This window comes from Salmo salar, chromosome 03 (genome assembly GCF_965601325.2).
Source record: "Salmo salar chromosome 03, fSalSal1, whole genome shotgun sequence".
Classification (NCBI taxonomy): Eukaryota; Metazoa; Chordata; class Actinopteri; order Salmoniformes; family Salmonidae; genus Salmo; species Salmo salar.
The window spans coordinates 47,185,484-47,213,362 of NC_138293.1; the positions used below are offsets into that span (position 1 = coordinate 47,185,484).

The following is a 27,879-nucleotide window of genomic DNA, read 5'->3' on the forward strand; positions in this document are numbered from 1 at the left end:
AGCAGTTTGGGCCGCCTGCCTCGTTGCGAACTGTGAAGACTATTTCTTCCTAACAAAGACAGCCGACTTCGCCAAAGCGCATTTGCGAAAAAAGCACAATCGTTGCACGACTGTACCTAACCATAGTAGGCCTCCGATGTGGATTTATTGTCCTTTGGTCGCTTATTACTTGGCATTTTCACATAGAAAGTTCCAATATTGTATTAGAAAGAAACGTTTGTTGTAAAAAGTGCTATAAAGTACGTTAGGTTAGATTATTTCGCAAAAAAGTTGCAGGAGCCTCTCACACACAGCCATTCACTCCAACATGCTAGCTCCGCCCACCCAATCTTCAGTGTTTGAGGTAGTGTATAGAAATGATGTGGTCGAGAAACAGAAAGAAAACTCAGAAACACTGAAATAATAGTGTTAAAGCCCAGCTTAATCACAAAACTGACCAGATACATTGTCGTCGTTCATTAAGTTTTTGCAGCTTTATTAAGAATGGAACACAACAGCAGGACAGGAAGTCATAACACCAAAAAAAGGGATTACGCCCAATCAAATATCAGAAGAACCATATGCATCATGAATCATTGCATCCTACCCGTCACATATTGGAGCCGGGCAAAGATTGGGACTATTGACCACCGAGCAGATAACTTGGTAAAGTTTTGTCCCAGTCCGCAGTATTTCGATCTATCCTATTCCATCTAGATTAATGGGTCTGTTTTAGTTGTTATTTGAGAGGGCGATGCGGAGTACATGACTGGGTCATGACTGGTACATGACAAGGCTCAGGTATCAATCAGATACCAGTCAATAACAAACAAACAAACACCACAGTATTTACAGTACAGAGAGAGGCAATCAAAGGGTTACCTTCGTTACTTTTGATCGTAAGAATGGTATATAAAACAAAAAGGTATTACATTGCCTCAATGGATTATGTAAAAAAAACAACAAAAAAACATACTGTATATTAACTTGCGAAGAGTCCATAATAAATAGTGACATTACATGAAGAGATAGCAAATATTAAAAATGGCATGTAAGTTGAATAATAAAACAGACCTGCTATTCAGGAGTCCTAAAGAAACATAACAAGTACAGTACAAAAGCTCTGGGTTATTTGAGACTGAAAGCTAACTAGCTCACTTGCATTAATTACATTTGTGCTTTATAAACAGAATACTAAAATGAGTATGTTCTGAGATGTAGAACAAGCTTCAAACTTTGCAGAACACATACACTCACATAGCATAGACACCCTGACACACACACACACACACACACACACACACACACACACACACACACACACACACCACTGTCTTTATGTTTAGACAGTGAGAATAGGTTATCCATAGACATTCCAAGGATTTTCTGTTTCTAAGATATTAGCGACCGTGTTAGCGAGATAACAAGTATTACTGTTGTAATGGACCTGGGGTAAACAAAATCAACAACAAAGGAACAAATCCTAACTTTAGATATGTACGTGTGAACAATTCACTTTTTTTGCACTGATGTCAATAGGTCATTTGCATGAAAGTTTTGCACACATACAGTATCTCAAGTGAGATTTTAACCCAAAGAGACGGACTGAAATAGGTCAGGAAAAAATAAATGTCAACTATTGTTGATTGTGAGTCCTGAATGGTTGATCCACTCAGTCACAGGATATGTCAGGGGGTCCGGCACAGGGCATTATGGGAGGTGTAGTATTTGGTTCAGTAGTGGCTGTGTGCATCCTCTTCCCTCTCCATGTGTGCCTCTCCTCCATGTCTCCTGTGGTTCCTGCGCTCCCGGCGCTGGCCGTGGTGGTGGTTGCGGCGGTACCGGTGGGATCGCTGAGCTGACGGAGGGGAACACAGAGGGTACAGTGACAACATTTACCATCCTGTTTCTTATTGAGCCCATATTAGAGGGAATACACAAATGTTTATGGCTGACCTGGGTGAATAAAGGTTTGTTATCAAAAAAAGGTTGCATAACATAACCACTGTGTTTTTTTCAGAACAAAATCTGGTGTTTGTCACTCACACTTTGTGCAGATGATCTTGGGCCGGTCCCAGGTGCCGTTGGCCCGGCAACGCGCAGTGGGGATGTGGCGCTGGTAGAAACCTTCAGTACACTGGTAACGCACAACAGCATGTATGTCATAGTGGGACCGCCGACGGCCAATCAGATGGGCGTTCTCCATGGCGGGTGGGATTCCACACAGCACTGTCAGACGGGCCGACAATAACAAAAAAGTCTGTGTTGAGCAACAAAGCAAAAGCACAAGATACTGTATGTAGCTACAGATGTAGGATCTTAATTTGATGACCCTGTTGCAGGAGAATGCAATGCAGGAAAAGGCTTCTGAAGTTTGTAATTTCCACTTTGAAAAATGCATCAGCCCCTAAAACATTTCCATTAATTATAATACACATAATAATTCACATTTCCTGTTGATGCAGGATTAATTTCCTGCTGTTGGAAACTGGCTCAAATTAAGATCCTACATGTATCTGTATGGTATCTTGCTTGCAGTTCCTTTCTTCTCTCCCTAGGTTGCACTATTGCTACTGAATCCTACCTGAAGACAGTTGGCAAGATTGAGTGCTGCCCAAAGGGAGAAACTGGGTGCTCTGCAGTTGGTATGGAGCAGTGCCAAGTAATAGAGAGCCAAGACAGCTCCCATATTTTCCCCTCCCTCTTTCTCACTCTGCCTCTCCATCTATTTCTCTCTCTCTCCCTCGCTCTCTGCTCTGCCTCTCTCTCTTCCACGCTCTGTATTCAAGGAGCTAGGCTTCAGGCTATCTCATAAATCCTTGCTCCTGTTCTCATTCCACAGTGTCACAATTACATCAGGGTAACAAAGAGATGCATTTTGGGACTTCGTGGGCAGATCCGAGGGCAAAACAGTCACTGGCAATTTAATGCCAGCTTTATACAAGATGGCAAATGGTGGCTTTGTAGACCAAGTAATTATCCGTAGGGTGAGATAAAATGGCAACAGAGAGAGATGGAGTTTTCTGTTTAGATCAACTGGGAGTTAAAAAAGAACCATGCAATTCAGACTTCTGTGTTATATGTTTGTTTGGAGCTTTATACACAAGCATCTTTTCCCACATTTAGGCCTAGATTCAATCAGTTCAACCGTTAACTGGCGATAGCAGACACCTGCATAGCGGATGTTTTGGCGGTGTCGCAGGTGGAACTGTGTTGGAGCCGTCAAATCGGTGAGCAGCTGCCCCTGCGGTCATTGTCACGAAGCCACACCTGCCCCACTCCAGATAGAAGTTCAGAACGAGAAAGTGTAGGCTATATACAGTAGAAATAATTACACTCAAATTTTAAAATAATTAGATGAAATAATGAGGATTTCTATCAGCCTAATCTAGGTGTAGATTACATCTCATATTCCAGTGTTTGAATTTGTAAAGAAGGCTGCATGGGATTTCTGTTAATGTGACTCCGTGCAGCATGGCAATGTCCGCTTTAGGTATAATGCCGGGAGACACTTGGGATTTCAAATCCAATCAAATGTTATTTGTCAGATGCGCCGAATACAACCGTTGTAGCCCTTACCGTGAAATGCTTACTTACAAGCCCTTAACCAACAATGCAGTTCAAGAAATAGAGTTAAGAAAATATTTACTAAATAAACTACAGTGAAACAAAAACAAACAAGCAAACCAAAAAAAATCTAAAAGTAACAAGAAAATTACATAACAATAATGAGGCTATATACAGGGGGTACCGGTACCGAGTCAATGTGCGGGGGTACAGGTTAGTCGAGGTAATTTGTAAAGTGACTATGCATAGATAATTAACAGCGAGTAGCAGCAGTGTAAAAACAAAGGGGGGGTCAATGTAAATAGTCCGGGTGGCCATTTGAGTAATTGTTCAGCAATCTTATGGCTTGAGGGTAGAAGCTGTTAAGGAGCCTTTTGGTCCTAGACTTGGCGCTCCGGTACCACTTGCCGTGCGGTAGCAGAGAAAATAGCCTATGACTTGGGTGGCTGGAGTCTTTGACCATTTTTTGGGCCTTCCTCTGACACAGCCTGGTATATAGGTTCTGGATGTCAGGAAGCTTGGCTCCAGTGATGTACTGGGCCGTACGCACTACCCTCTGTAGCGCCTTATGGTCAGATGCCGAGCAGTTGCCATACCAGGCGGTGATGCAACCGGTCAGGATGCTCTCGATGGTGCAGCTGTAGAACTTTTTGAGGATCTGGGGACCCATGCCAAATCTTTTCAGTCTCCTGAGGGGAAAAGGTGTCGTGCCCTCTTCACAACTGTCTTGGTGTGTTTGGACCATGATAGTTCGTTGGACACCAAGGAACTTGAAACTCTCAACCCGCTCCATTTCAGCCCCGTTGATGTTAATGGGGGCCTGTTCGGCCCTCCTTTTCCTATAGTCCACGATCAGCTCCTTTGTCTTGCTCACATTGAGGGAGAGGTTATGAAACAATATTTCCAAAATCGTTATTTGCCGTGATGACTCAACTAAAGCCAAATGAACATAACATCCTGTTTCTAGCCACAGCCCAGTCGAATGCCACTATCCAATTGGAACCCGCTGTTTCAAAAACCCTTACTGAGGACGTTATTGCCATGTAAATGCATCATTGTTGTTTTTTACCTGTGCCTTTCTTACAGATGTAGGGCAGGTTATAGTTGCAGGGCACGTCGTTCCACTTGCCGTCCTCATGGGCGATGGTCACCACACAGTCCTCCCCGCCCGCGAAGAAGTTATCAGGCTGGTTCTCTCTCCAGTTCTGATATACCTACACAATACCACACAATTATGTTACATTGTAATCATTTTCTATTATACTGTAGTCATGCTAAATTGGCTTTAAATCTGTTATAAACTAATAATCACCCAGTTATACATCTGGAGTTACACTTTACACATATTATTCCAACTGTGAGGATCAAGTACAGATATATATCACATATATTCACAAACTGAGCATAATATGACGTATTATTGACAGAGAGGAATATCGAATCTCACCAGGTCATTGACATCAGTCCACTGGAAGTCCTCCTCCACGGTGCGGTCATTCAGGCCAATCCAGGCGTTATCATGGCCCAGACCATTGATGAACTCCTGCTCTGTTACTGAGGTGATGCTACTAAGATGGGCGCTGTGCACTCTGCAGTCCTTCTCTGCATCCTCCCAGGTGTGTCTGTGAGAGAAGTACCTGAAGTGAAGAAACAGGTAGATGTCATTTCAATAGAATAACATACAAGAAGATATTATTGTTATTATGTTGAGAGGTTTCTCGTGAGTAAGCATTTCATAGCAATGTTGCACTGTTTACACCCTGTTGTAACCTCTGTACAGTGCATTCAGAAAGTACTCAGACCCCTTGACTTCTTCCACATTTTGTTACCTTACAGCCTGATTCTAAAATGGATTAAATCGTTTTTTCCCCTCATCAATCGACACACAATACCCCATAATGACAAAGCAATGTTTTTTACATTTTTGCAAATGTACACTACCGGCCAAAAGTTTTAGAATACTTACTCATTCAAGGGTTTTTATTTGTACTATTTTCTACATTGTAGAATAATAGTGAAGACAAACTATGAAATAACACATATGGAATCATGTAGTAACCAAAAAAGTGTTAAATCTAAATATATTTTATATTTGAGATTCTTCAAATAGCCACATTTTGCCTTGATGACAGCTTTGCACACTCTTGGCATTCTCTTAACCAGCTTCATGAGGTAGTCACCTGAAATGCATTTAAATGAACAGGTGTACCTTCTTATAAGTTCATTTGTGGAATTTCTTTCCTTCTTAACTCTTACATCTAGACGTTCCACTAGCGGAACACCTGCTCCAATAGCCAATGATGGGCGTGGCGCAAATTACAAATTCCTCAAAAATACAAAAACTTCAATTTTTCAAACATATGACTATTTTACACCATTTTAAAGACAAGACTCTCCTTTATCTAACCACACTGTCCGATTTCAAAAGGCTTTACAACGAAAGCAAAACATTAGATTATGTCAGCAGAGTACCCAGCCAGAAATAATCAGACACCCATTTTTCAAGCTAGCATATAATGTCACATAAATCCAAACCACAGCTAAATGCAGCACTAACCTTTGATGATCTTCATCAGATGACACCCCGAGGACATTATGTTATACCATACATGCATGTTTTGTTCAATCAAGTTTATATTTATATCAAAAACCAGCTTTTTACATTAGCATGTGACGTTCAGAACTAGCATACCCCCGCAAACTTCCGGTGAATTTACTAAATTACTCACGATAAACGTTCACAAAAAACATAACAATTATTTTAAGAATTATAGAAACAGAACTCCTTTATGCACTCGCTATGTCCGATTTTAAAATAGCTTTTCGGTGAAAGCACATTTTGCAATATTCTCAGTAGATAGCCCGGCATCACAGGGCTAGCTATTTAGACACCCAGCAAGTTTAGCACTCACCAAAGTCAGATTTACTATAAGAAAAATGTTATTACCTTTGGTGTTCTTCGTCAGAATGCACTCCCAGGACTTCTACTTCAATAACAAATGTTGGTTTGGTCCCAAATAATCCATTGTTATATCCAAATAGCGGCGTTTTGTTCGTGCGTTCAAGACACTATCCGAATGGTAAAGAAGGGTGACGAGCACGACGCATTTCGTGACAAAAAAAATCGAAATATTCCATTACCGTACTTCGAAGCATGTCAACCGCTGTTTAACCTGTTATGGCTAGGGGGCAGTATTTTCACGGCTGGATAAAAAACGTACCCGATTTAATCTGGTTACTACTCCTGCCCAGTAACTAGAATATGCATATAATTATTGGCTTTGGATAGAAAACACCCTAAAGTTTCTAAAACTGTTTGAATGGTGTCTGTGAGTATAACAGAACTCATATGGCAGGCAAAAACCTGAGAAGATTTCATGCAGGAAGTGGCCTGTCTGACAAGGTGTCGTTCTTCTTGTCTCTGTTTATTGAAGAGTGAGGATCTTAGCTGTCCCGTGACACTTCCTACGGCTGCCATAGGTTCTCAGAAGGCGGCAAAAAGCGGAATCGTGGCTTTGCAGGCTCTGGCTGAAACAAAGTAGCGCGTTTGGGTAGTGGCTGGTTACAGTACTGTGAGACTCAGGCTCGTGCCCGCGTCGACCGAAAGGTTTGTTTTCTTTCCTCTGTTTAGCTAAATGGACATTCCCGGTCGGAATATTATCGCTTTTTTACGAGAAAAATGGCATAAAAATGGATTTTAAACAGCGGTTGACATGCTTCGAAGTACGGTAATGGAATATATTTTTTTTGTCACGAATTGCGCCATGCGCGCGACCCTTCTTTACCATTCGGATAGTGTCTGGGACGCACGAACAAAACGCCGCTATTCGGATATAACGATGGATTATTTTGGACCAAACCAACATTTGTTATTGAAGTAGCAGTCCTGGGAGTGCATTCTGACGAAGACAACAAAAGGTAATCAAACTTTTATAATAGTAAATCTGATATTGGTGAGTGCTAAACTTGCCGGGTGTCTAAATAGCTAGCCCGTGATGCCTGGGCTATGTACTTAGAATATTGCAAAATGTGCTTTCACCAAAAAGCTATTTTAAAATCGGACATATCGAGTGAATAGAGGAGTTATGTATCTATAATTCTTAAAATAATTGTTATGCTTTTTGTGAACGTTTATCGTGAGTAATTTAGTAAATTCACCGGAAGTTTGCGGGGGTATGCTAGTTCTGAACGTCACATGCTAATGTAAAAAGCGTTTTTTTTAATATAAATATGAACTTGATTGAACAAAACATGCATGTATTGTATAACATAATGTCCTAGGTGTGTCATCTGATGAAGATCATCAAAGGTTAGTGCTGCATTTAGCTGTCTTCTGGGTTTTTGTGACATTATATGCTAGCTTGAAAAATGGGTGTCTGATTATTTCTGGCTTGGTACTCTGCTGACATAATCTAATGTTTTGCTTTCGCTGTAAAGCCTTTTTGAAATCGGACAGTGTGGTTAGATAAAGGAGAGTCTTATCTTTAAAATGCTGTGAAATAGTCATATGTTTGAAAAATTGAAGTTTTTGTATTTTTGAGGAATTTGTAATTCGCGCCACGCCTATCATTGGATATTGGAGCAGGTGTTCCGCTAGCGGAACGTCTAGATGTAAGAGGTTAAAATCAATTTTTATGCCATTTTTCTCGTAAAAAAGCGATAATATTCTGACCGGGAATCTGCGTTTAGGAAAAAAGACGAAAGAAAATAAAGCATGGGGTCGACTCGTGCACGCGCCTAAGCCCATTGTCCTCTGATCGGCCACTTACCAAAGGCGATAATGTGTTTCAGCCAGAGGCTGCCTCGATATCATTCAGCTTTTTCCCGGGTTCTGAGAGCCTATGGGAGCCGTAGGAAGTGTCACGTTACAGCAAAGATCCTCAGTCTTCAATAAAAAGAGCCAAGATGAACAAGAACTTGTCAGACAGGTCAATTCCTGTATGGAATCTTCTCAGGTTTTTGCCTGCCATATGAGTTCTGTTATACTCACAGACACCATTCAAACAGTTTTAGAAACTTTAGGGTGTTTTCTATCCAAAGCCAATAATTATATGCATATTCTAGTTTCTGGGCAGGAGTAATAATCAGATTAAATCGGGTACGTTTTTTATCCGGCCGTGAAAATACTGCCCCCTAGCCATAACAGGTTAATGCGTTAGAGCCAATCAGTTGTGTTGTGACTAGGTAGCGGGGGTACACAGAAGATAGCCTTATTTGGTAAAAGACCAAGTCCATATTATGGCAAGAACAGCTCAAATAAGCAAAGAGAAATGACCATCCATCATTACTTTCAGACATGAAGGTCAGTCAATACGGAAATATAAAACATTTCGAAAGTTTCTTCAAGTGCAGTCGCAAAAACCATCAATCGCTATGAGGAAACTGGCTCTCATGAGGACCGCCACAGGAATGGAAGACCCAGAGTTACCTCTGTCGCAGAGGATAAGTTCATTAGAGTTACCAGCCTCAGAAATTACAGCCCAAATAAATGCTTCAGAGTTCAAGTAACAGACACATCTCAACATGAACTGTTCAGAGGAGACTGTGTGAATCAGGCCTTCATGGACGAATTGCTGTAAAGAAACCACTACTAAAGGACACCAATAATAAGAAGAGACATGCTTGGGCCAAGAAACACAAGCAATGGACATTAGACTGGTGGATATCTGTCCTTTGGTCTGGAGTCCAAATTGGAGATATTTGGTTCCAACCACTGTCTTTGTGAGACGCGGTGTGGATGAACGGATGATCTCCGCATGTGTATTTCCCACCATAAAGAATGGAGGAGGAGGTGTGATGGTGTGGGGGTGCTTTGCTAGTGACACTGTCAGTGATTTATTTAGAATTCATGGCACACTTAACCAGCATGACTACCACAGCATTCTGCAGCGATACACCATCCCATCTGGTTTGGGCTTAGTGGGACTATCATTTATTTTTCAACAGAACAATGATCCAACACACCTCCAGGCTGTGTAAGGGCTATTTTACCAAGGAGGAGAGTGATGGAGTGCTGCATCAGATGACCTTGACTCCACAATCCCCTGACCTCAACCAAATTGAGATGGTTTGGGATGAGCTCTACTGACAATTCCTTCGACCTCATGGCTTGGTTTTTGCTCTGACATACACTGTCAACTGTGGGTCCTAATATAGACAGGTGTATCAAATCATGTCCAATCAATTGAATTTACCACAGGTGGACTCCAATAAAGTTGTAGAAACATCTCAAGGATGATCAATTTATTTATTTTATTTATTTCACCTTTATTTAACCAGGTAGGCAAGTTGAGAACAAGTTCTCATTTACAATTGCGACCTGGCAATCAATGGAAACAGGATGCACTTGAAGTCAATTTCGAGTCTCATAGCAAAGGGTCTGAATACTTATGTAAATAAGGTATGTTTTTAAAAATAAAATTTACAAACATTTCTAAAAATCTTTTTTTGCTTTGTCATTATGGAGTATTGTGTGTAGATTGCTGAGGAAAAAATATATATTTAATCCATTTTAGAATAAGGCTGTAACATAACAAAATGTGGAAAAAGTCAAGGGGTCTGAATACTTTCCGAAGGCACTGTAGATGACAAATAAACTTTGATTTGATTTGAAATGAATGTTTAGAGGCTTGTCGAAGTTTGAAGTAAAAGCTTTTTTAGAAGTTTGTAGAACGGTCTTATTTTCTCACGCACCTGTAGCAGTGGCCATGGAACTTCCTCCATCCATGTTCACAATTCTCAACGTCTAAGAGTAGAGGGAGAAAGGAGAGAGGTGGAGGGATGAAGGGAGGAGAGAGGGATAGGCGAGAGAGGTAAGTGTATGGAAGATGGGAGGGGGCAAAGAAAGACCGATAAAGGAGGCAATGAAGAGAAAAAGAGATTGAGTGAAAGAGATAGGGGAGGGAAAGAGATGAAGGAGAGTAGGAAGATAGATGAAAAGAGGGACAGAGTGAGAGGTGGATCAAAGGGAGAGAAGATTATTCTCATACCCTTTCAACCTTTCATCCAGTATTGTACCTCTCAGGACCTGCAAGGACACATATTAATGGTGTTAAAATCCTGTGAGAGTGAATGAAACACTAAACCTGCAATCATGGATTATGCATTTCCATTCTCGGCACACGTTGTTCCTTTCTCTGCATGGGGAGGACTCATTATTGTGCATTATGAGGACTCATTAATAACTAAGTGTTATGTATTCATTAATCCTCATTGCTATTAGTGTTTCTGCACACACGGGGGAGGACAAATGAGGAGTTGTGGGCGGCTGTCTGACTCTGAAGCCAGTGAGGGTGTGTGTGTGTGTGTATGCACTTGTTTGAGTGCGTGTCTGCGCTCGTTTCAGTGTGTGCGCGTGCGTGTGTTTCGGTGTACATATATCAGGCAGCTCTCTGCAGCACAGTGACAGGTACAGATACAATGCCTGATAGCCGGTGAGTGATACTCCAGGGGTGCGAAGGTGAATGGCAAGGCACTGGAGCGACGAACTGCCCTTGCTGTCTCTGCCTGGCCAGCACCCCTCTCTCCACTGGGATTCTCTGCCTCTGACCCTATTACGGGGACTGAGTCACTGGCTTACTAGTGCTCTTCCATGCTGTCCCTAGGAGGAGTGCGTCACTTGAGTGGGTTGAGTCACAGACGTGATCTTCCTGTCCGGTTTTGCGCCCTCTCAGGCTCGTGCGGTGGAGATCTTCGTGGGCTAAACTCAGCCTTGTCTCAGGGTAGTAAGTTGGTGGTCTGTTGATATCCCTCTAGTGGTGTGGGGGCTGTGCTTTGACAAAGTGGGTGGGGTTATATCTTGCCTGGTTGGCCCTGTCTGGGGGTATTGTCGGACGGGGCCACAGTGTCTCCCGACCCACCCCTGTCTCAGTATCTATGCTGCAATAATCTATGTACCGGGGGACTAGGGTCAGTCTGTTGTATCTCGTGTCCTGTGTGAATTTAAGTATGATCCCTCCAATTTTCTCTCCCTCCCTCCCTCCCTCCCTCCCTCCCTCCCTCCCTCCCTCCCTCCCTCCCTCCCTCCCTCCCTCCCTCCCTCCCTCCCTCCCTCCCTCCCTCCCTCCCTCAGGACCTGAGCCCTAGGACCATGCCTCAGGACTACTTGGCCTGATGACTCCTGACTGTCCACAGTCCACCTGGTCGTGCTGCTGCTCCAGTTTCAACTGTTCTTCCTGCGGCTAGGGAACCCTGACCTGTTCAATGGATATGCTACCTTGTCCCGGACCTGCTGTTTTCAACCCTCTCCTCCTCTCTACCGCACCTGCTGTCTAGACCTCTGAATGATCGGCTATGAAAAGCCAACTAACATTTACTCCTGAGGTACTTATTTTTTTTCACCTTTATTTAACCAGGTAGGCTAGTTGAGAACAAGTTCTCATTTACAACTGCGACCTGGCCAAGATAAAGCAAAGCAGTTCGACACAAACAACACAGAGTTACACATGGAATAAACAAAACATACAGTCAATAACACAATAGAAAAAAGTCTATATACAGTGTGTGCAAATGAGGTAAGATAAGGGAGGTAAGGCAATAAATAGGCCACAGTGGCGAAATAATTACAATTTAGCAATTAAACACTGGAGTGATAGATGTGCAGAAGATGAATGTGCAAGTAGAGATACTGGGGTGCAATGGAGCAAAACAAATAAATACCAGTATGGCGATGAGGTAGTTGGATGGGTTATTTACAGATGGGCTATGTACAGGTGCAGTGATCTGTGAACTGCTCTGACAGCTGGTGCTTAAAGTTAGTGCAGGAGATATGAGTCTCCAGCTTCAGTGATTTTTTTCAATTCGTTCCAGTCATTGGCAGCAGAGAACTGGAAGGAAAGGCGGCCAAAGGAGGAATTGGCTTTGGGGGTGACCAGTGAAATATACCTGCTGGAGCGCGTGCTACAGGTGCGTGCTGCTATGGTGACTAGTGAGCTGAGATAAGGTGGGGCTTTACCTAGCAAAGACTTATAGATGACCTGGAGCCAGTGGGTTTGGCGACGAATAGGAAGCGAGGGCCAGCCAATGAGAGCATACAGGTCGCAGTGGTGGGTAGTATATGGGGATTTGGTGACAAAACGGGTGGCACTGTGATAGACTGCATCCCATTTGCTAAGTATAGTGTTGGAGGCTATTTTATAAATGACATCGCCGAAGTCAATCGGATCGGTAGGATAGTCAGTTTTACGTGGGTATGTTTGGCAGCATGAGTGTAGGATGCTTTGTTGCGGAATAGGAAGCCGATTCTAGATTTCATTTTGGATTGGAGATGTTTAATATGAGTCTGGAAGGAGAGTTTACAGTCTAACCAGACACCTAGGTATTTGTAGTTGTCCACATATTCTAAGTCAGAACCGTCCAGAGTAGCGATGCTGGATGGGCATGCAGGTACGGGCAGCGATCGGTTGAAGTGCATGCCTTTAGTTTTACTTGCATTTAAGAGCAGTTGGAGGCCACGGAAGGAGAGTTGTATGGCATTGAAGCTCGTCTGGAGGTTAGTTAACACAGTGTCCAAAGAAGGGCCAGAAGTATACAGAATGTTGTCGTCTGCGTAGAGGTGGATCAGAGAATCACCAGCAGCAAGAGCGACATCATTGATGTATACAGAGAAAAGAGTCGGCCCGAGAATTGAACCCTGTGGCACCCCCATAGAGACTACCAGAGGTCTGGACAACAGGCCCTCCGATTTGACACACTGAACTCTGTCTGAGAAGTAGTTGGTGAACCAGGCAAGGCAGTCATTTGAGAAACCAAGGCTGTTGAGTCTGCCGATAAAAATGTGGTGATTGACAGAGTCGAAAGCCTTGGCCAGATCGATGAATACAGCTGAACAGTATTGTCTCTCATCATTGGCGGTTATGATATCGTTTAGGACCTCGAGCGTGGCTGAGGTGCACCCTTGACCAGCTCGGAAACCAGATTGCATAGCGGAGAAGGTACGGTGGGATTCAAAATGGTCGGTGATCTGTTTGTTAACTTGGCTTTTGAAGACCTTAGAAAGGCAGGGTAGGATAGATTTAGGTCTGTAGCAGTTTGGGTCTAGAGAGTCTCCACCTTTGAAGAGGGGGATGACCGCGGCAGCTTTCCAATCTTTAGGGATCTCAGACGATGCGAGATCCCTAAAGGTTGAAAAGGCTAGTAATAGGGGTTGCAACAATTTCGGCTGATCATTTTAGAAAGAGAGGGTCCAGATTGTCTAGCCCAGCTGATTTGTAGGGGTCCAGATTTTGCAGCTCTTTTAGAACATCAGCTATCTGGATTTGGGTGAAGGAGAAATGGGGGATGCTTGGGCAAGTTGCTGTGGGGGTTGCAGGGCTATTGACCAGGGTAGGGGGGCCAGGTGGAAAGCATGGCCAGCCGTAGAAAAATGCTTATTGAAATTCTCAATTATTGTGGATTTATCGTTGGTGACAGTGTTTCCTAGCCTCAGTGCAGTGGGCAGCTGGGAGGAGGTGCTCTTATTCTCCATGGACTTTACAGTGTCCCAGATCTTTTTGGAGTTTGTGCTGCAGAATGCAAATAAAATTTCTGTTTGAAAACGCTAGCCTTTGCTTTCCTAACTGCCTGTGTATACTGGTTCCTAACTTCACTGAAAACGTGCATATCGTGGGGGGCTATTCGATGCTAATGCCTTACGCCACAGGATGTTTTTGTGCTGGTCAAGGGCAGTCAGGTCTGGAGTGAACCACGGGCTATATCTGTTCCTGTTTAAAAGAAAATTGTGAGGAAAGCACTTTTAAAGAATAACCAGGCATCTTCTACTGACGGAATGAGGTCAATATCCTTCTAGGATACCCGGGCAAGGTCGATTAGAAAGGCTTGCTCGCTGAAGTGTTTTAGGGAGCGTTTGACAGTGATGAGGGGTGGTCGTTTGACCGCAGATCCATTACGGACGCAACCAATGAGGCAGTGATCGCTGAGATCCTGGTTGAAGACAACAGAGGTGTATTTGGAGGGCAGGTTGGTTAGGATTATATCTATGAGGGTACCTGTGTTTACAGATTTGGGGTTGTACCTGGTAGATTTATTGATAATTTGTGTGAGATTGAGGGCATCAAGCTTAGATTGTAGGATGGCCGGGGTGTTAAACATGTCCCAGTTTAGGTCACCTAACAGCACGAGCTCTGAAGATAGATGGGGGGCAATCAATTCACATATGGTGTCCAGGGCACAGCTGGGAGCAGAAGGTGGTCTATAGCAAGCGGCAACGGTAAGAGACTTGTTTCTGGAAAGATGGATTTTTAAAAGTAGAAGCTCAAATTGTTTGGGCACAGACCTGGATAGTAAGACAGAACTCTGCAGGCTATCTCTGCAGTAGATTGCAACTCTGCCCACTTTGGCAATTCTATCTTGTCGGAAAAAATGTTATAGTTAGGGATGGAAATTTCAGGGTTTTTGGTGGCCTTCCTAATCCAGGATTCAGACAAGGCTAGGACATCCGGGTTGGCAGAGTGTGCTAAAGCAGTGAATAAAACAAACTTAGGGAGGAGGCTTCTAATGTTAACATGCATGAAACCAAGGCTTTTTCGGTTACAGAAGTCAACAAATGAGAGCGCCTGGGGAATGGGAGTGGAGCTAGGCACTGCAGGGCCTGGATTAACCTCTACATCATCAGAGGAGCAGAGGAGGAGTAGGATAAGGGTACGGCTAAGGGCTATAAGAACTGGTCGTCTAGTACGTTCGGAACAGAGAGTAAAAGGAGCAGGTTTCTGGGCGCGGTAGAATAGATTCAATGCATAATGAACAGACAAAGGTATGGTAGGATGTGAATACAGTGGAGGTAAACCTAGGCATTGAGTGATGATGAGAGAGGTATTGTCTCTAGAAACATCAATTAAACCAGGTGAGGTCACCGCATGTGTGGGAGGTGGGACAAGAGGGTTAGTGGAGGCATATTGAGCAGGGCTGGAGGCTCTACAGTGAAATAAGACAATCACTAACCAAAACAGCAATGGACAAGGCATATTGACATTAGGGAGAGGCATGCGTAGCCGAGTGATCATAGAGTCCAATGAGTAGCTGGACGGGCTGGAGACATGGCGATTCAAACAGCTAGCGGGCCGGGGATAGCAGGCTAGCAGAAGGGCCATAGAGGGAAGTCGCGATGGAAGAAGTCTGTTGTAGCCCCCTCGTGCGGTTACGTCGGCAGATCAGTCGTGGTGGATCAGCAGGGGTCCGTGTAGTAAAAGGGTCCAGGCCAATTGACAAAATGGGTATAGTAGCCCAAGAAATTGACTGATGGACCACTTCAGCTAACAGGTAACAGACCTGTTGCACCCTCTACAACCACTGTGATTATTATTATTTGACCCTGCTGGTCATCTATGAACGTTTGAACATCTTGAATAACAATCTGGCCTTAAATGGCCATGTACTCTTATAATCTCCACCCGGCACAGCCAGAAGAGGACTGGCCATCCCTCAGAGCCTGATTTCTCTCTAGGTTTCTTCCTTGGTTCCTGCCTTTCCAGGGAGTTTTTCCTAGCCACCATGCTACTACATATGCATTTCTTGCTGTTTGGGGTTTTAGGCTGGGTTTCTGTATAGCACTTCGTGACATCTGCTGATATAAAAAGGGCTTTATAAATACATTTGATTGATTGATAGATAGTGCACTGTGATGTTAGCCGCTGATACAGCTGTAAGCCGATACTGCACATAACGCTGATCAAGATGATCTGGATCACAGCCGGCTGCTGTACACTGCTGATAGCAGACAGGCAACATCATCCTGAACCCTGTAGATACTGTATCTAGGTATTTACTGTCGACACGTTTATAGAGCTAAACAAAAAACAGCAAAAACAGCAAAAACAAAACATCACAAATTGAGATATTATTTTCCATAAGGCTTCATGGTTAAATGTAAAACATGCCCCTGTATAATTTGGAGAAGTGTATGTTAGATGAAAGTGTCTCTCTCTCCGTTTAGGCTGTGTGTATTGACTATAGTGTGTTTCCATGCTTGTGACATGTGTTGATCAGTGTGTATTCACTGTCTTACCCTTCTCACAGGTGTCTCCTGCGTAGCTGGGCAGACAGAGGCAGACAAATGAGTCGATCTTGTCGATGCAGGTGCCTCCGTTTAGACAAGGATTGGACTGGCAGTCATCCACGTCTGTTAGAAAAAACACACACAACACAGGTTGGAGAGTCCTAGAGTAACCATCCACTTTAAATCAAATCAAATTTTATTAGTCACATGCGCCAAATACAACAGGTGTAGACCTTACAGTGAAATGCTTACTTAGGAGTCCCTAAACAACAGTGCAGTTTAAAAAAATACGGATAAGAATAAGAGATAAAAGTAACAAGTAATTAAAGAGGAGTAGTAAAAAATAACAATATATACAGGGGGAGTGCCGGTACAGAGTCAATGTGCGGGGTCACCGGTTAGTTGAGGTAGTATGTACATGTAGGTAGAGTTAATTAAAGTGACTATGCATAGATGACAACAGAGAGTGGCAGTGGTGTGGAGAGGGGGGGGGGGCAGGCAATGTGAATAGTCTGAGTAGCCATTTGACTAGATGTTCAGGAGTCTTATGGCTTAGGGGTAGATGCTGTTTAGAAGCCTATTGGACCTAGACTTGGCGCTCCGGTACCGCTTGCCGTGTGGTAGCAGAGAGAACAGTCTATGACTAGGGTGGCTGGAGTCTGACAATTTCCAGGGCCTTCCTCTGACACCACCTGGTATATAGGACCTGGATGGCAGGAAGCTTGGCCCCAGTGATGTACTGGGCCATTCGCATTACCCTCTGTAGTGCCTTGCGGTCGGAGGCCGAGCAGTTGCCATACCAGGCAGTGATGCAACCAGTCAGGATGCTCTCGATGGTGCAGCTGTAGAACCTTTTGCGGATCTGAGGACCCATGCCAAATCTTTTCAGTCTCCTGAGGGGAATAGGTTTTGTCGTGCCCGCTTCACGACTGTCATGGTGTGCTTGGACCATGTTAGTTTGTTGGTGATGTGGACATCAAGGAACTTGAAGCTCTCAACCTGCTCCACTGCAGCCCCGTCGATGAGAATGGGGGCGTACTCGGTCCTCTTTTTCCTGTAGTCCACAATCATCTCCTTTGTCTTGATCACGTTGAGGGAGAGGTTTAGACTAGTTCACGCAAGTTCACTGGCTATGCGCACAGACCTTGCACAAATACTTTTTCCGTAAATCAAGCATTTGACGACAGTGGGCGATTTGTGGAAAAATTTCAGCTAAGCTTGGTCTAAAGTTGATGATTGGGGATAGAGTAAAGAGAACAATGTCCACAGCTCTGACATTCTCCCAGAGGTGATTCATTGGTGTAACACAAAGGAAAGATTTTTCCTAGGTTTTCTATGTCCATCAACTGCAGCAGTGGTTGCTGTGGGTACAACACTTTTATTTGATTTATTTAACTAAGCAAGTCAGTTAAGAACAAATTATTATCTACGATAATAAATTAGCCTGGACTACGCTGGGCCAATTGTGCCTCGCCCTATGGGACTCCCAATCACGGCCGGCTGTGATGCAGCCTGGATTCGAACCAGGTACTGCAGTGACACCTCTTGCACTGAGATGCAGTGTCTTAGACCACTGTGCCACTCTAACTAAATTCATATCACCAGGAAATTGTATCCAAATCCTACCATTTTGAAGACCACTCTTGACCTTGTCTTTAGCCTAGCAGTAAAGAGCGTTGGGCCAAAGTCGAAAGGTCGCTGGTTCAATTCCCAGAGATGGCTAGGTGGATCACCCCCAACAAAAACTGCACCCCCCCCCCCCCCCCCGGTGCCGAAGACGTGGATGTCGATAAGGCAGCCCCCCGCACTTCTCTGGGGGGCTGGGTTAAATATGGAAGATACATTTTGGGTGAATGCATTCAGTTGTGCAACTGACTACGTATCCCCCTTTGCTTTCTTGCACTAACACGTGTCTTTTCTTACGAGCACTGACTTTGCCGATAGTAACTTTTACTCAATAAAGCAGCTATGAATGGACTGACTGTAAGTGCTTCTGGATAAGAGCTTCTACAAAATTACTAAAATGTAAAGGTAAATGTTTTGTAAGGGAGGAGGATAATTTAATTCTCAGCATGGCAACTCAAGATTACTGTGGATGTTTCTGTTTTCCTCTTCTTTGTCCCTTTCCTTCCTACTTCACGAATCAGGGCGCCCTGAGAGTACTTCACAGCCAATTCACTTATTTCATTATTCCTGTGCCAAGCTCAAGGTAGCGAGAGCCATCTCTCTCTCCCTCTCTCGCTCTCTCTCTCTAAATTCAATGGGCTTTATTGGCATGGGAAACATATGTTTACATTGCCAAGCAAGTGAAATAGATAATAAACAAAAGTGAAATAATCAAAAATGAACAGTAAACGTTACACTCACTAAAGTTTCAAAGAAATATAGATATTTCAAATCTCATATTATGGTTATGTACAAAAGGGAAAATAAATAAACATGAATATGGGTTGTATTTACCTCTCGTCGGTTTTGTGTTCATGTTACCTGATGAAATTGATGTACAATATGATCTTGTTTCCATCTGATGCACATTCAGATGTCATAAATCAGCACTGCAGAGCTCTCTCTGTCCTCTGCCGTGCCTTGATTGTATTAATGCTGATGATATCTGGTAATGTGCATGTACACCCTGGCCCATCTACTGTTGCTAGCCCCAATCCTGCTCTGATATCTGCTTCACTGATTTCTGCTCTCGTAAAAGCCTGGGTATTCTGCACGTTAACACTAGAAGCTTATTACTTAAAATGGATCAATGGAAGGTGTGGGTTCACAGCTCCAATCCAGATGTGTTGGTCGTTACTGAGACGTGGTTAAGGAAGACTGTTTTGAATACTGATGTTAACCTTTCTGGTTATAACCTTCTTCGTGCAAAACAGATCTTCCGAAGGTGGGGGAGTGGCTATCGTTACCAATGATCACCTTCAGTGCTCCGTTGTCTCCACCAAGTCTGTCCCCAAAAATGTGATTTGCTGGGTTTAAGCATTAAACATTCAAATAGCTCTTTGTTTACTGTTGCTGGGTGCTATCGTCTTCCATCAGCGCCGGCCTGTACCCTACCTGCCCTAAGCACTCTCCTGGCCACTTACACTAAGTCTGAATTTGTTCTGCTAGGTGACCTAAACTGGGACATGCTTAAACCATCTGACCAAGTCCTAAAGCAATGGGATTCCCCAAATCTCTCAGATTATTACCAATCCCACAAGCTATGACTCCAAACACCCAGAAAAGGCTACTCTCCTTGATGTTATCCTCACAAATAATCCTGATAGGTATCAGTCTGGTGCTTTCTGTAATGACCTTAGTGATCACTGTTTTACAGCCTGTGTTCGTAATGGCTGCTCAGTGAAACGACCTGTCCTGATTTGTCATATACGCTTGCTAAAAAACTTGAATGAGCAAGCCTTTCTTCATAAACTGGCGTCTGTAAATTGGTATAGAATCAGCTTGATCCCCTCTGTCGAAGACACTTGGACCTTCTTTTTTTATATTTTCAGTGGTATTGTTAACAAACACACCCCCATAAAGAAAATTAGAATAAAAAAAACAGGTTCAGCCCCTGGTTAGACTGTGAACTAGCAGAGTTACTCCACCTCAAGAATTGCATTTGGCGAAAGGCTCGGCACACACATACTCAGTCTGACTGGCTCTTGTTCAGGCAAATGAGAAATAAGTGCACTCAGGCTATCGGAAAGCCCAAAGTTTAGTTACTTTATTTTGTGTTAAATGCTCTACAACAAAGCTTTCTTAGTGTCCAAAAAGCTTTCTCTACCCTTAACCTTTTTCTAAACACCTCCAAAACAAAGGTCATGTGGTTTGGTAAGAGAATGCCCCTCTTCCCACAGGTGTTATTACTACCTCTGAGGGTTTAGAGCTTGAGGTAGTCACCTCATACAAGTACTTGGGAGTATAGCTAGACGGTGCGCTGTCCTTCTCTCAGCATATATCAAAGCTGCAGGCTAAAGTTAAATCTAGACTTGGTTTCCTCTATCGTAATCGCTCCTCATTCACCCCAGCTGCCAAACTAACCCTGATTCAGATGACCATCCTACCCATGCTAGATTACGGAGACATAATTTATAGATCAGTCAGGTAAGGGTGCTCTCGAGCGGCTAGATGTTCTTTACCATTTGGCCATCAGATTTGCCACCAATGCTCCTTATAGGACACATCACTGCACTCTATACACATCTATACTTACTCTATACTGGTCATCTCTGTATACCAGTCGCAAGACCCACTGGTTGATGCTTATTTATAAAACCCTCTTAGGCCTCACTCATCCCTATCTGAGCTATCTAATGCAGCCCTCATTCTCCACATACAACCCCGTTCTGCCAGTCACATTCTGTTAAAGGTCCCCAAAGCACACACATCCCTGGGTCGCTCCTCTTTCCAGTTCGCTGCAGCTAGCGACTGGAACGAGCTGCAACAAACACTCAAACTGGACAGTTTTATCTCAATCTCTTCTTTCAAAGACTTAGCCATGGACACTTACTGACAGTTGTGGCTGCTTTGTATGATGTATTGTTGTCTCTACCTTCTTGACCTTTGTGCTGTTGACTTTGCCCAATAATGTTTGTAGCATGTTTTTGTAGTGCTACCATGTTGTGCTGCTACCATGTTGTTGTCATGTTGTGTTGCTACCATGCTGTGTTGTCATGTTTTGCTGCCTTGTGTTGTTGTCTTAGGTCTCTCTTTTTGTGGTGTTGTGTTGTCTCTCTTGTTGTGATGTGTGTTTTGTCCTATATTTATATTGTATTTATTTTTTTAATTCCAGGCCCCCGTCCCAGCAGGAGGACTTTTGCCTTTTGGTAGGCCTTTTCCCTTTTGGTAGGCCATCATTGTAAATAAGAATTTGTTCTTAACTGACTTGCCTAGTTAAATAAAGGTTAAATAAAATAAATACAAATGTACAATGGTGTTCTTCACTGGTTGCCCTTTTCTTGTGGCAACAGGTCACAAATCTTGCTGCTGTGATGGCATACTGTGGTATTTCACCCAATAGATATGGAAGTTTATTTTACATTTACATTTAAAGTCATTTAGCAGATGCTCTTATCAAAATTGGATTTGCTTTGGAATGCTTTGTGTAATCTGAGGGAAATATGTGTCTCTAATATGGTCATACATTTGGCAGGAGGTTATGAAGTGCAGTTCAGTTTCCACCTGACTTTGTGGGCGGTGTGCACATAGCTTGTTTTCTCTTGAGATCCAGGTCTGCCTACTGCTGCCTTTCTCAATAGCAAGGCCATGCTCACTCAGTCTGTACATAGTCAAAGCTTTCCTTAATTCTCTCTCTCACAGAACTGGGTTCAAATACATGTGTATTTGAGTAGCTGGTATTTAATATACAGCTCAAAACAAGTACTTTTATTTCAGTATTTGAATTGTATTTGTAAAAACCAAATAATCTGCCAAATTGTATTTGAAACCGTGTGGCTCAGTTGATAGAGCATGGTGTTTGCAACGCCAGGGTTGTGGGTTTGATTCCCACGGGGGACCAGTACGGAGAAAAAAAAATTGTAAAATGTATGCATTCACTACTGTAAGTCGCTCTGGATAAGAGCGTCTGCTAAATGACTAAAATGTAAAAATACACTCCCATGCATTTAACCCAGGTGAATAGTATTTGAAATAAGTATTTGAAAATACTGTTTCCAAATACATTAAAATATTCAACAAATAAAACATCTGAATGCTTACATTTAAAAAAAATAAAAAATATGTAACCTTTATTTAACCAGGTAGGCTAGTTGAGAACAAGTTCACATTTACAACTGCGACCTGGCCAAGATAAAGCAAAGCAGTGCGACACAAACAACAACACAGAGTTACACATGGAATAAACAAGTGTACAGTCAATAACACAACAGAAAAAAAGAAAGTCTATATACAGTGTGTGTAAATGGCGTGAGGAGGTAAGGCAATAAATAGGCCATAGTAGCGAAGTAATTACAGTTTAGCAAATTAACACTGGAGTGATAGATGAGCAGATGATGTGCAAGTAGAAATACTGGTGTGCAAAAGAGCAGAAAAGTAAATGAAAACAATATGGGGATGAGGTAGGTAGATTGGGTGGGCGATTTACAGATGGGCTATGTACAGCTACAGCGATCGGTTAGCTGCTCAGATAGCTGATGTTTTAAGTTAGTGAGGGAAATATAAGTTTCCAGCTTCAGCGATTTTTGTAATTTGTTCCAGTCATTGGCATCAGAGAAGTGGAAGGAAAGGCGGCCAAAGGAGTTGTTGGCTTTGGGGATGACCAGTGAGATATACCTTCTGGAGCACATGCTACGGGTGGGTGTTGTTATCGTGACCAGTGAGCTGAGATAAGGCGGAGCTTTACGTAGTATAGACTTATAGATGACCTGGAGCCAGTGGGTCTGGCCGCGAATATGTAGCGAGGGCCAGCCGACTAGAGCATACAGGTCGCAGTGGTGGGTGGTATAAGGGGCTTTGGTGACAAAACGGATGGCACTGTGATAGTTTGCTGAGTAGAGTATTGGAAGCTATTTTGTAAATGACATCGCAGAAATCGAGGATCGGTAGGATAGTCAGTATTACGAGGGTATGTTTGGCGGTGTGAGTGAAGGAGACTTTGTTGCGAAATAGGAAGCCGATTCTAGATTTAATTTTGGATTGGAGATGTTTAATATCAGTCTGGAAGGAGAGTTTACAGTCTAGCCAGACACCTAGGTATTTGTAGTCAGAACCGTCCAGAGTAGTGATGCTGGACGGGCAGGCGGGTGCGGGCAGCGAACGATTGAAAAGCATGCATTTGGTTTTACTAGCTTTTAAGAGCAGTTGGAGACCACGGAAGGAGTGTTGTACGGCATTGAAGCTCGTTTGGAGGTTAGTTAACAGTGTCCAAAGGGCCGGATGTATACAGCAGCAAGAGCGACATCGTTGATATATACAGAGAAAAGAGTCGGCTCGAGAATTGAACTCTGTGGTACCCCCATAGAGACTGCCAGAGGTCCGGAAAACAGGCCCTCCGATTTGACACACTGAACTCCGTCTGAGAAGTAGTTGGTGAACCAGGTGAGGCAGTCATTTGAGAAACCAAGGCTGTTGAGTCTGCCGATATGGATATGGTGATTGAGAGTCAAAAGCCTTGGCCAGGTCGATGAAGACAGCTGCACAGTACTGTCTTTTATCGATGGCGGTTATGATATCGTTTAATACCTTGAGCGTGGCTGAGGTGCACCCGTGACCAGCTCGGAAACTGGATTGCACAGCGTAGAAGTTACGGTGGGATTCGAAATGGTCAGTGATCTGTTTGTTAACTTGGCTTTCGAAGACTTTAGAAAGGCAGGGCAGGATGGATATAGGTCTATAACAGTTTGGGTCTAGAGTGTCACCACCTCTGAATAGGGGGATGACCGCGGCAGCTTTCCAATCTTTAGAGATCTCGGACGATACGAAAGAGGAGGTTGAACAGACTGGTAATAGGGGTTGCAACAATGGCGGCGGATAATTTTCGAAAGAGAGCGTCCAGATTGTCTAGCGTAGCTGATTTGTACGGGTCCAGGTTTTGCAGCTCTTTCAGAACATCTGCTGTCTGGATTTGGGTGAAGGAGAAGCTGGGGAGGCTTGGGAAAGTAGCTGCGGGGGGTGCGGAGCTGTTGGCCGGGGTTGGGGTAGTCAGGAGGAAAGCATGGCCAGCCGTAGAGAAATTCTTATCGAAATTCTCGATTATCGTGGATTTATCGGTGGTGACAGTGTTACCTAGCCTCGGTGCAGTGGGCAGCTGGGAGGAGGTGCTCTTATTACACTTTACAGCATCCCAAAACCTTTTGGAGTTAGAGCTACAGGATGCAAATTTCTGTTTGAGAAAGCTAGCCTTTGCTTTCCAGACTGACTGCGTGTATTGGTTCCTGATTTTCCTGAGAAGTTGCATATCGCGGGGACTATTCGATGCTAGTGCAGTCCGCCACAGGATGTTTTTGTGCTGGTCGAGGGCAGTCAGGTCTGGAGTGAACCAAGGGCTATATCTGTTCTTAGTTCTACATTTTTTGAAAGGGTCATGCTTATTTAAGATGAGGAAATTACTTTTAAAGAATGACCAGGCATCCTCGACTGACGGGATGAGGTCAATATCCTTCCAGGATACCCGGGCCAGGTTGATTAGAAAGGCCTGCACGCAGAAGTGTTTTAGGGAGCGTTTGACAGCGGACCCATAGCGGATGCAGGCAATGAGGCAGAGGTCGCTGAGATCCTGATTGAAAACAGCAGAGATGAATTTGGATGGCAAGTTGGTCAGGATAATATCTATGAGGGTGCACATGTTTACGGCTTTTAGGGTTGTACCTGGTGGGTTCCTTGATAATTTGTGTGAGATTGAGGGCATCTAGCTTAGATTGTAGGACTGCCGGGGTGTTAAGCATATCCCAATGTAGGTCACCGAGCAGAATGAACTCTGAAGATAGATGTGGTGCAATCATTTCACATATGGTGGCCCGGGCACAGCTGGGAGCTGAGGGGGGTCTATAACAGGCGGCAACAGTGAGAGACTTATTTCTGGAGAGATTCATTTTTAAAATTAGAAGCTCGAACTGTTTGGGCATAGACCTGGAAAGTATGACAGAACTTTGCAGGCTATCTCTGCAGTAGATTCCTTACAACTCCTCCCCCTTTGGCAGTTCTATCTTGACGAAAAATGTTGTAGTTGGGGATAGAAATCTCAGAATTGTTGGTGGCCTTCCTTAGCCAGGATTCAGACACAGCAAGGACACCAGGGTTGGAGGCGTGTGCTAAAGCAGTGAGTAAAACAAAATTAGGGAGGAGGCTTCTGATGTTAACATGCATGAAACCAAGGCTTTTTCGGTTACAGAAGTCAACAAATGAGAGTGCCTGGGGTAACCTCCACATCACCCGAGGAACAGAGGAGGAGTAGGATGAGGGTACGGCTAAAGGCTATCAAAACTGGTCATCTAGTGCGTTGGGGACAGAGAATAAAAGGAGCAGATTTCTGGGCATGGTAGAATAAATTCAGGGCATAATGTACAGACAGGGGTATGGTGGGGAGCGGGTACAGTGGAGGTAAACCCAGGCACCGAGTGATGATAAGAGAGGTTGCATCTCTGGACGGGCTAGTTATGCTGGGTGAGGTCATCACATATGTGGGAGGTGGGACAAAGGAGGTATCTGAGGCATGTTGAGTGGGACTAAGGGCTCCGCAGTAAACTAAGACAATAATAACTATCCCAAACAACAGTGTGCAAGGCATATTGACATTTGAGAGAGACATAAAGCGAGGCATAAAGCAATCACAGATGTTGTTTGGGAGAGCTAGCTAAGGCAACAATGGGTAAGACAACAGCTAATCAGCTAAGACAACAACAACAACAGGTAAAATGGCGATGAAAGGGCAGAGGGTCGGTTAACTACACACAGGGACTGAGTTGGGGCCGACAAATAAACAAAAAATAAACAAAATGGAGTACCGTTATTAATGAACAGCAGGCATCAGCTATGTAGCCAAGTGATCATAGGGTCCAGTGAACAGCAATAGATGGAACAGGGAAGCCGCAGGGTAGTCGTTACTACGCTAGCACGCGGGAGACATGCCGTTTAAAGTTAGCAGGCCGGGGTAAGTAGAAGCGTCTGCTCCGATGTCCGGCGAAGGCCGTTTGAGGGCACAGTGGATGGAGTTAAGTCGGCGGACCAGTCGTGGTGGTACGCCAAGTCGACAAAGGGTCCAGACCAGATGGCGAAAGAGGTATTTGTAGTTGTGGTAATTTTGTTTGCTAGCCGGGAGATGCGCCTGACTCACGGCTAACTGGTGCTAGCTTCGGGGCAGGGGCATTAGCCACTATAGCCACTCGGTAGCAGTGTTGATCCGATGCACAGGTCCAGAGCTTACGGCAAGGATCCGGCGGAGTGGTGGATTCTAGCCGTGTTGAGGTAGAGTCCGGAAGGCATCGGCTGAGTAGCCGGATGGTGGGAGGTGGGCCTGCCTCAGGGATAGCTTCGGGGCTGGGTCACTCAGTGGCAGGTAGCTGTGATGATCAGAAGTAATGGTCCAGGGTTTACGGCAGGAATCCGGCGTTGTAGTGGAGAAAACATTCCGATGCTGGCAAGTATTATCCAGGCAAAAAAAAAACGTCTGGTGTCTGTGCAGTAGGAATGGCTGCTAGCAGTGTCTAACAATGGCTAAATAGCTAGTAGCTAATTAGCTGACTAGCTTCTGATGGAGGTTCTGGTTATAAGGTCTAAAAAAATAGCGGATCCGTGTCACATTGTTGAGGCGGGTTACCGGAAGGTATATTTAATTTAAAAATGGAAAAGAGATTGAAAATAAATTGAAATATATACAAAAAAAGACGAAAAATACAAAAGTACACGAGGACGACAAACCACGTCTGCACTGCTATGCCATCTTGGAAATCATTGAAAATCATTGAATGTATGTGAAAGTAATGAAGATATTTTAGTATTTAAACCCAGGTCTGCTCTCTTTCACTCCCTCTTGTCCCTGTTTCACTCCAAGAGGGCTTGCTATGACCCCTCAAATCTCTTCACATCGCACACAAACACAAAAGAGATATTTTGTTCACATTCAATAACAAATTCTGTATTCTCCTGAGGGCTGAGCTTTCTTGAAGAAAAAAAAAGAAATGTAATTGTATTTATTACATTTACTTGACAGGGACAATTCTTGGTCTTTATGTTACTACACATTTTGATGGTGTGGTCCTGTGTGGCTTGTTGGTGGAACATGGCACTTGCAGCGCCAGGGTTGTGGGTTCGATTCCCACAGGGGCCCAGAATGAACAAATATAAAAATCTATGCACTCACTACTGTAAGTTGCTTTGGATAAGAGTGTCTGCTAAATGACAAATGTAAAAAGGGAGGTTTTCTGACAGTAAGAAGAATTTCAGAAAATGAGAATAATGGCCCACAATATACAACTTCTCCTGTAAATCTATAGTATAATACTGGCAGCAGAGTTGCTAGCTAAATACAGTAATTTAGCTTCACAGCAGCGATGCTGTAAAAAAAAATTTTACTAAAGGAAAACAGTGCTGTATTATACAATACAGCATTATACTGTAAATGAGCCTACTGTAATCATTACAGCAACACAGCTGTATTGTATAATTATAGTAATTTGCAGGCAACTCTTACCGTAAATAGTTTTATGGTACCAATAATTGTACTGTAATGTGTATGGTAATTGAAATGAATGTAAGAATTAATAACATTGATTGAGGGGAGGCGGGGTTTGTATTTTACAATAGTTTACTGTAATTACATGGGATTGGTGCAAGCAGGTTGGCGGCTTGTTTTATGGTAACTTACTGGCAGCAAGTTACCTGTAAATTACTGTAAAAAA

At 43.6% G+C, this 27,879-nt stretch overlaps 1 protein-coding gene across 1 annotated transcript in view; it reads right to left on the bottom strand.

The window, feature by feature from the left end:
* Window positions 1-451: 451 nt before the first annotated feature.
* ncana (neurocan a) overlaps window positions 452-27,879 on the bottom strand; it is a 72,939-nt gene continuing 45,511 nt past the window's right edge. The window contains exons 14-19 of the mRNA XM_014192009.3: window positions 16,547-16,660; window positions 10,240-10,291; window positions 4,994-5,183; window positions 4,616-4,760; window positions 2,026-2,208; window positions 452-1,837 (exon numbers count right to left, since the gene is read on the bottom strand). Coding sequence (XP_014047484.2) covers window positions 1,713-1,837; window positions 2,026-2,208; window positions 4,616-4,760; window positions 4,994-5,183; window positions 10,240-10,291; window positions 16,547-16,660 — 809 coding nt within the window. The 3' untranslated portion in view covers window positions 452-1,712. The remainder of the gene's footprint in view (window positions 1,838-2,025; window positions 2,209-4,615; window positions 4,761-4,993; window positions 5,184-10,239; window positions 10,292-16,546; window positions 16,661-27,879) is intronic.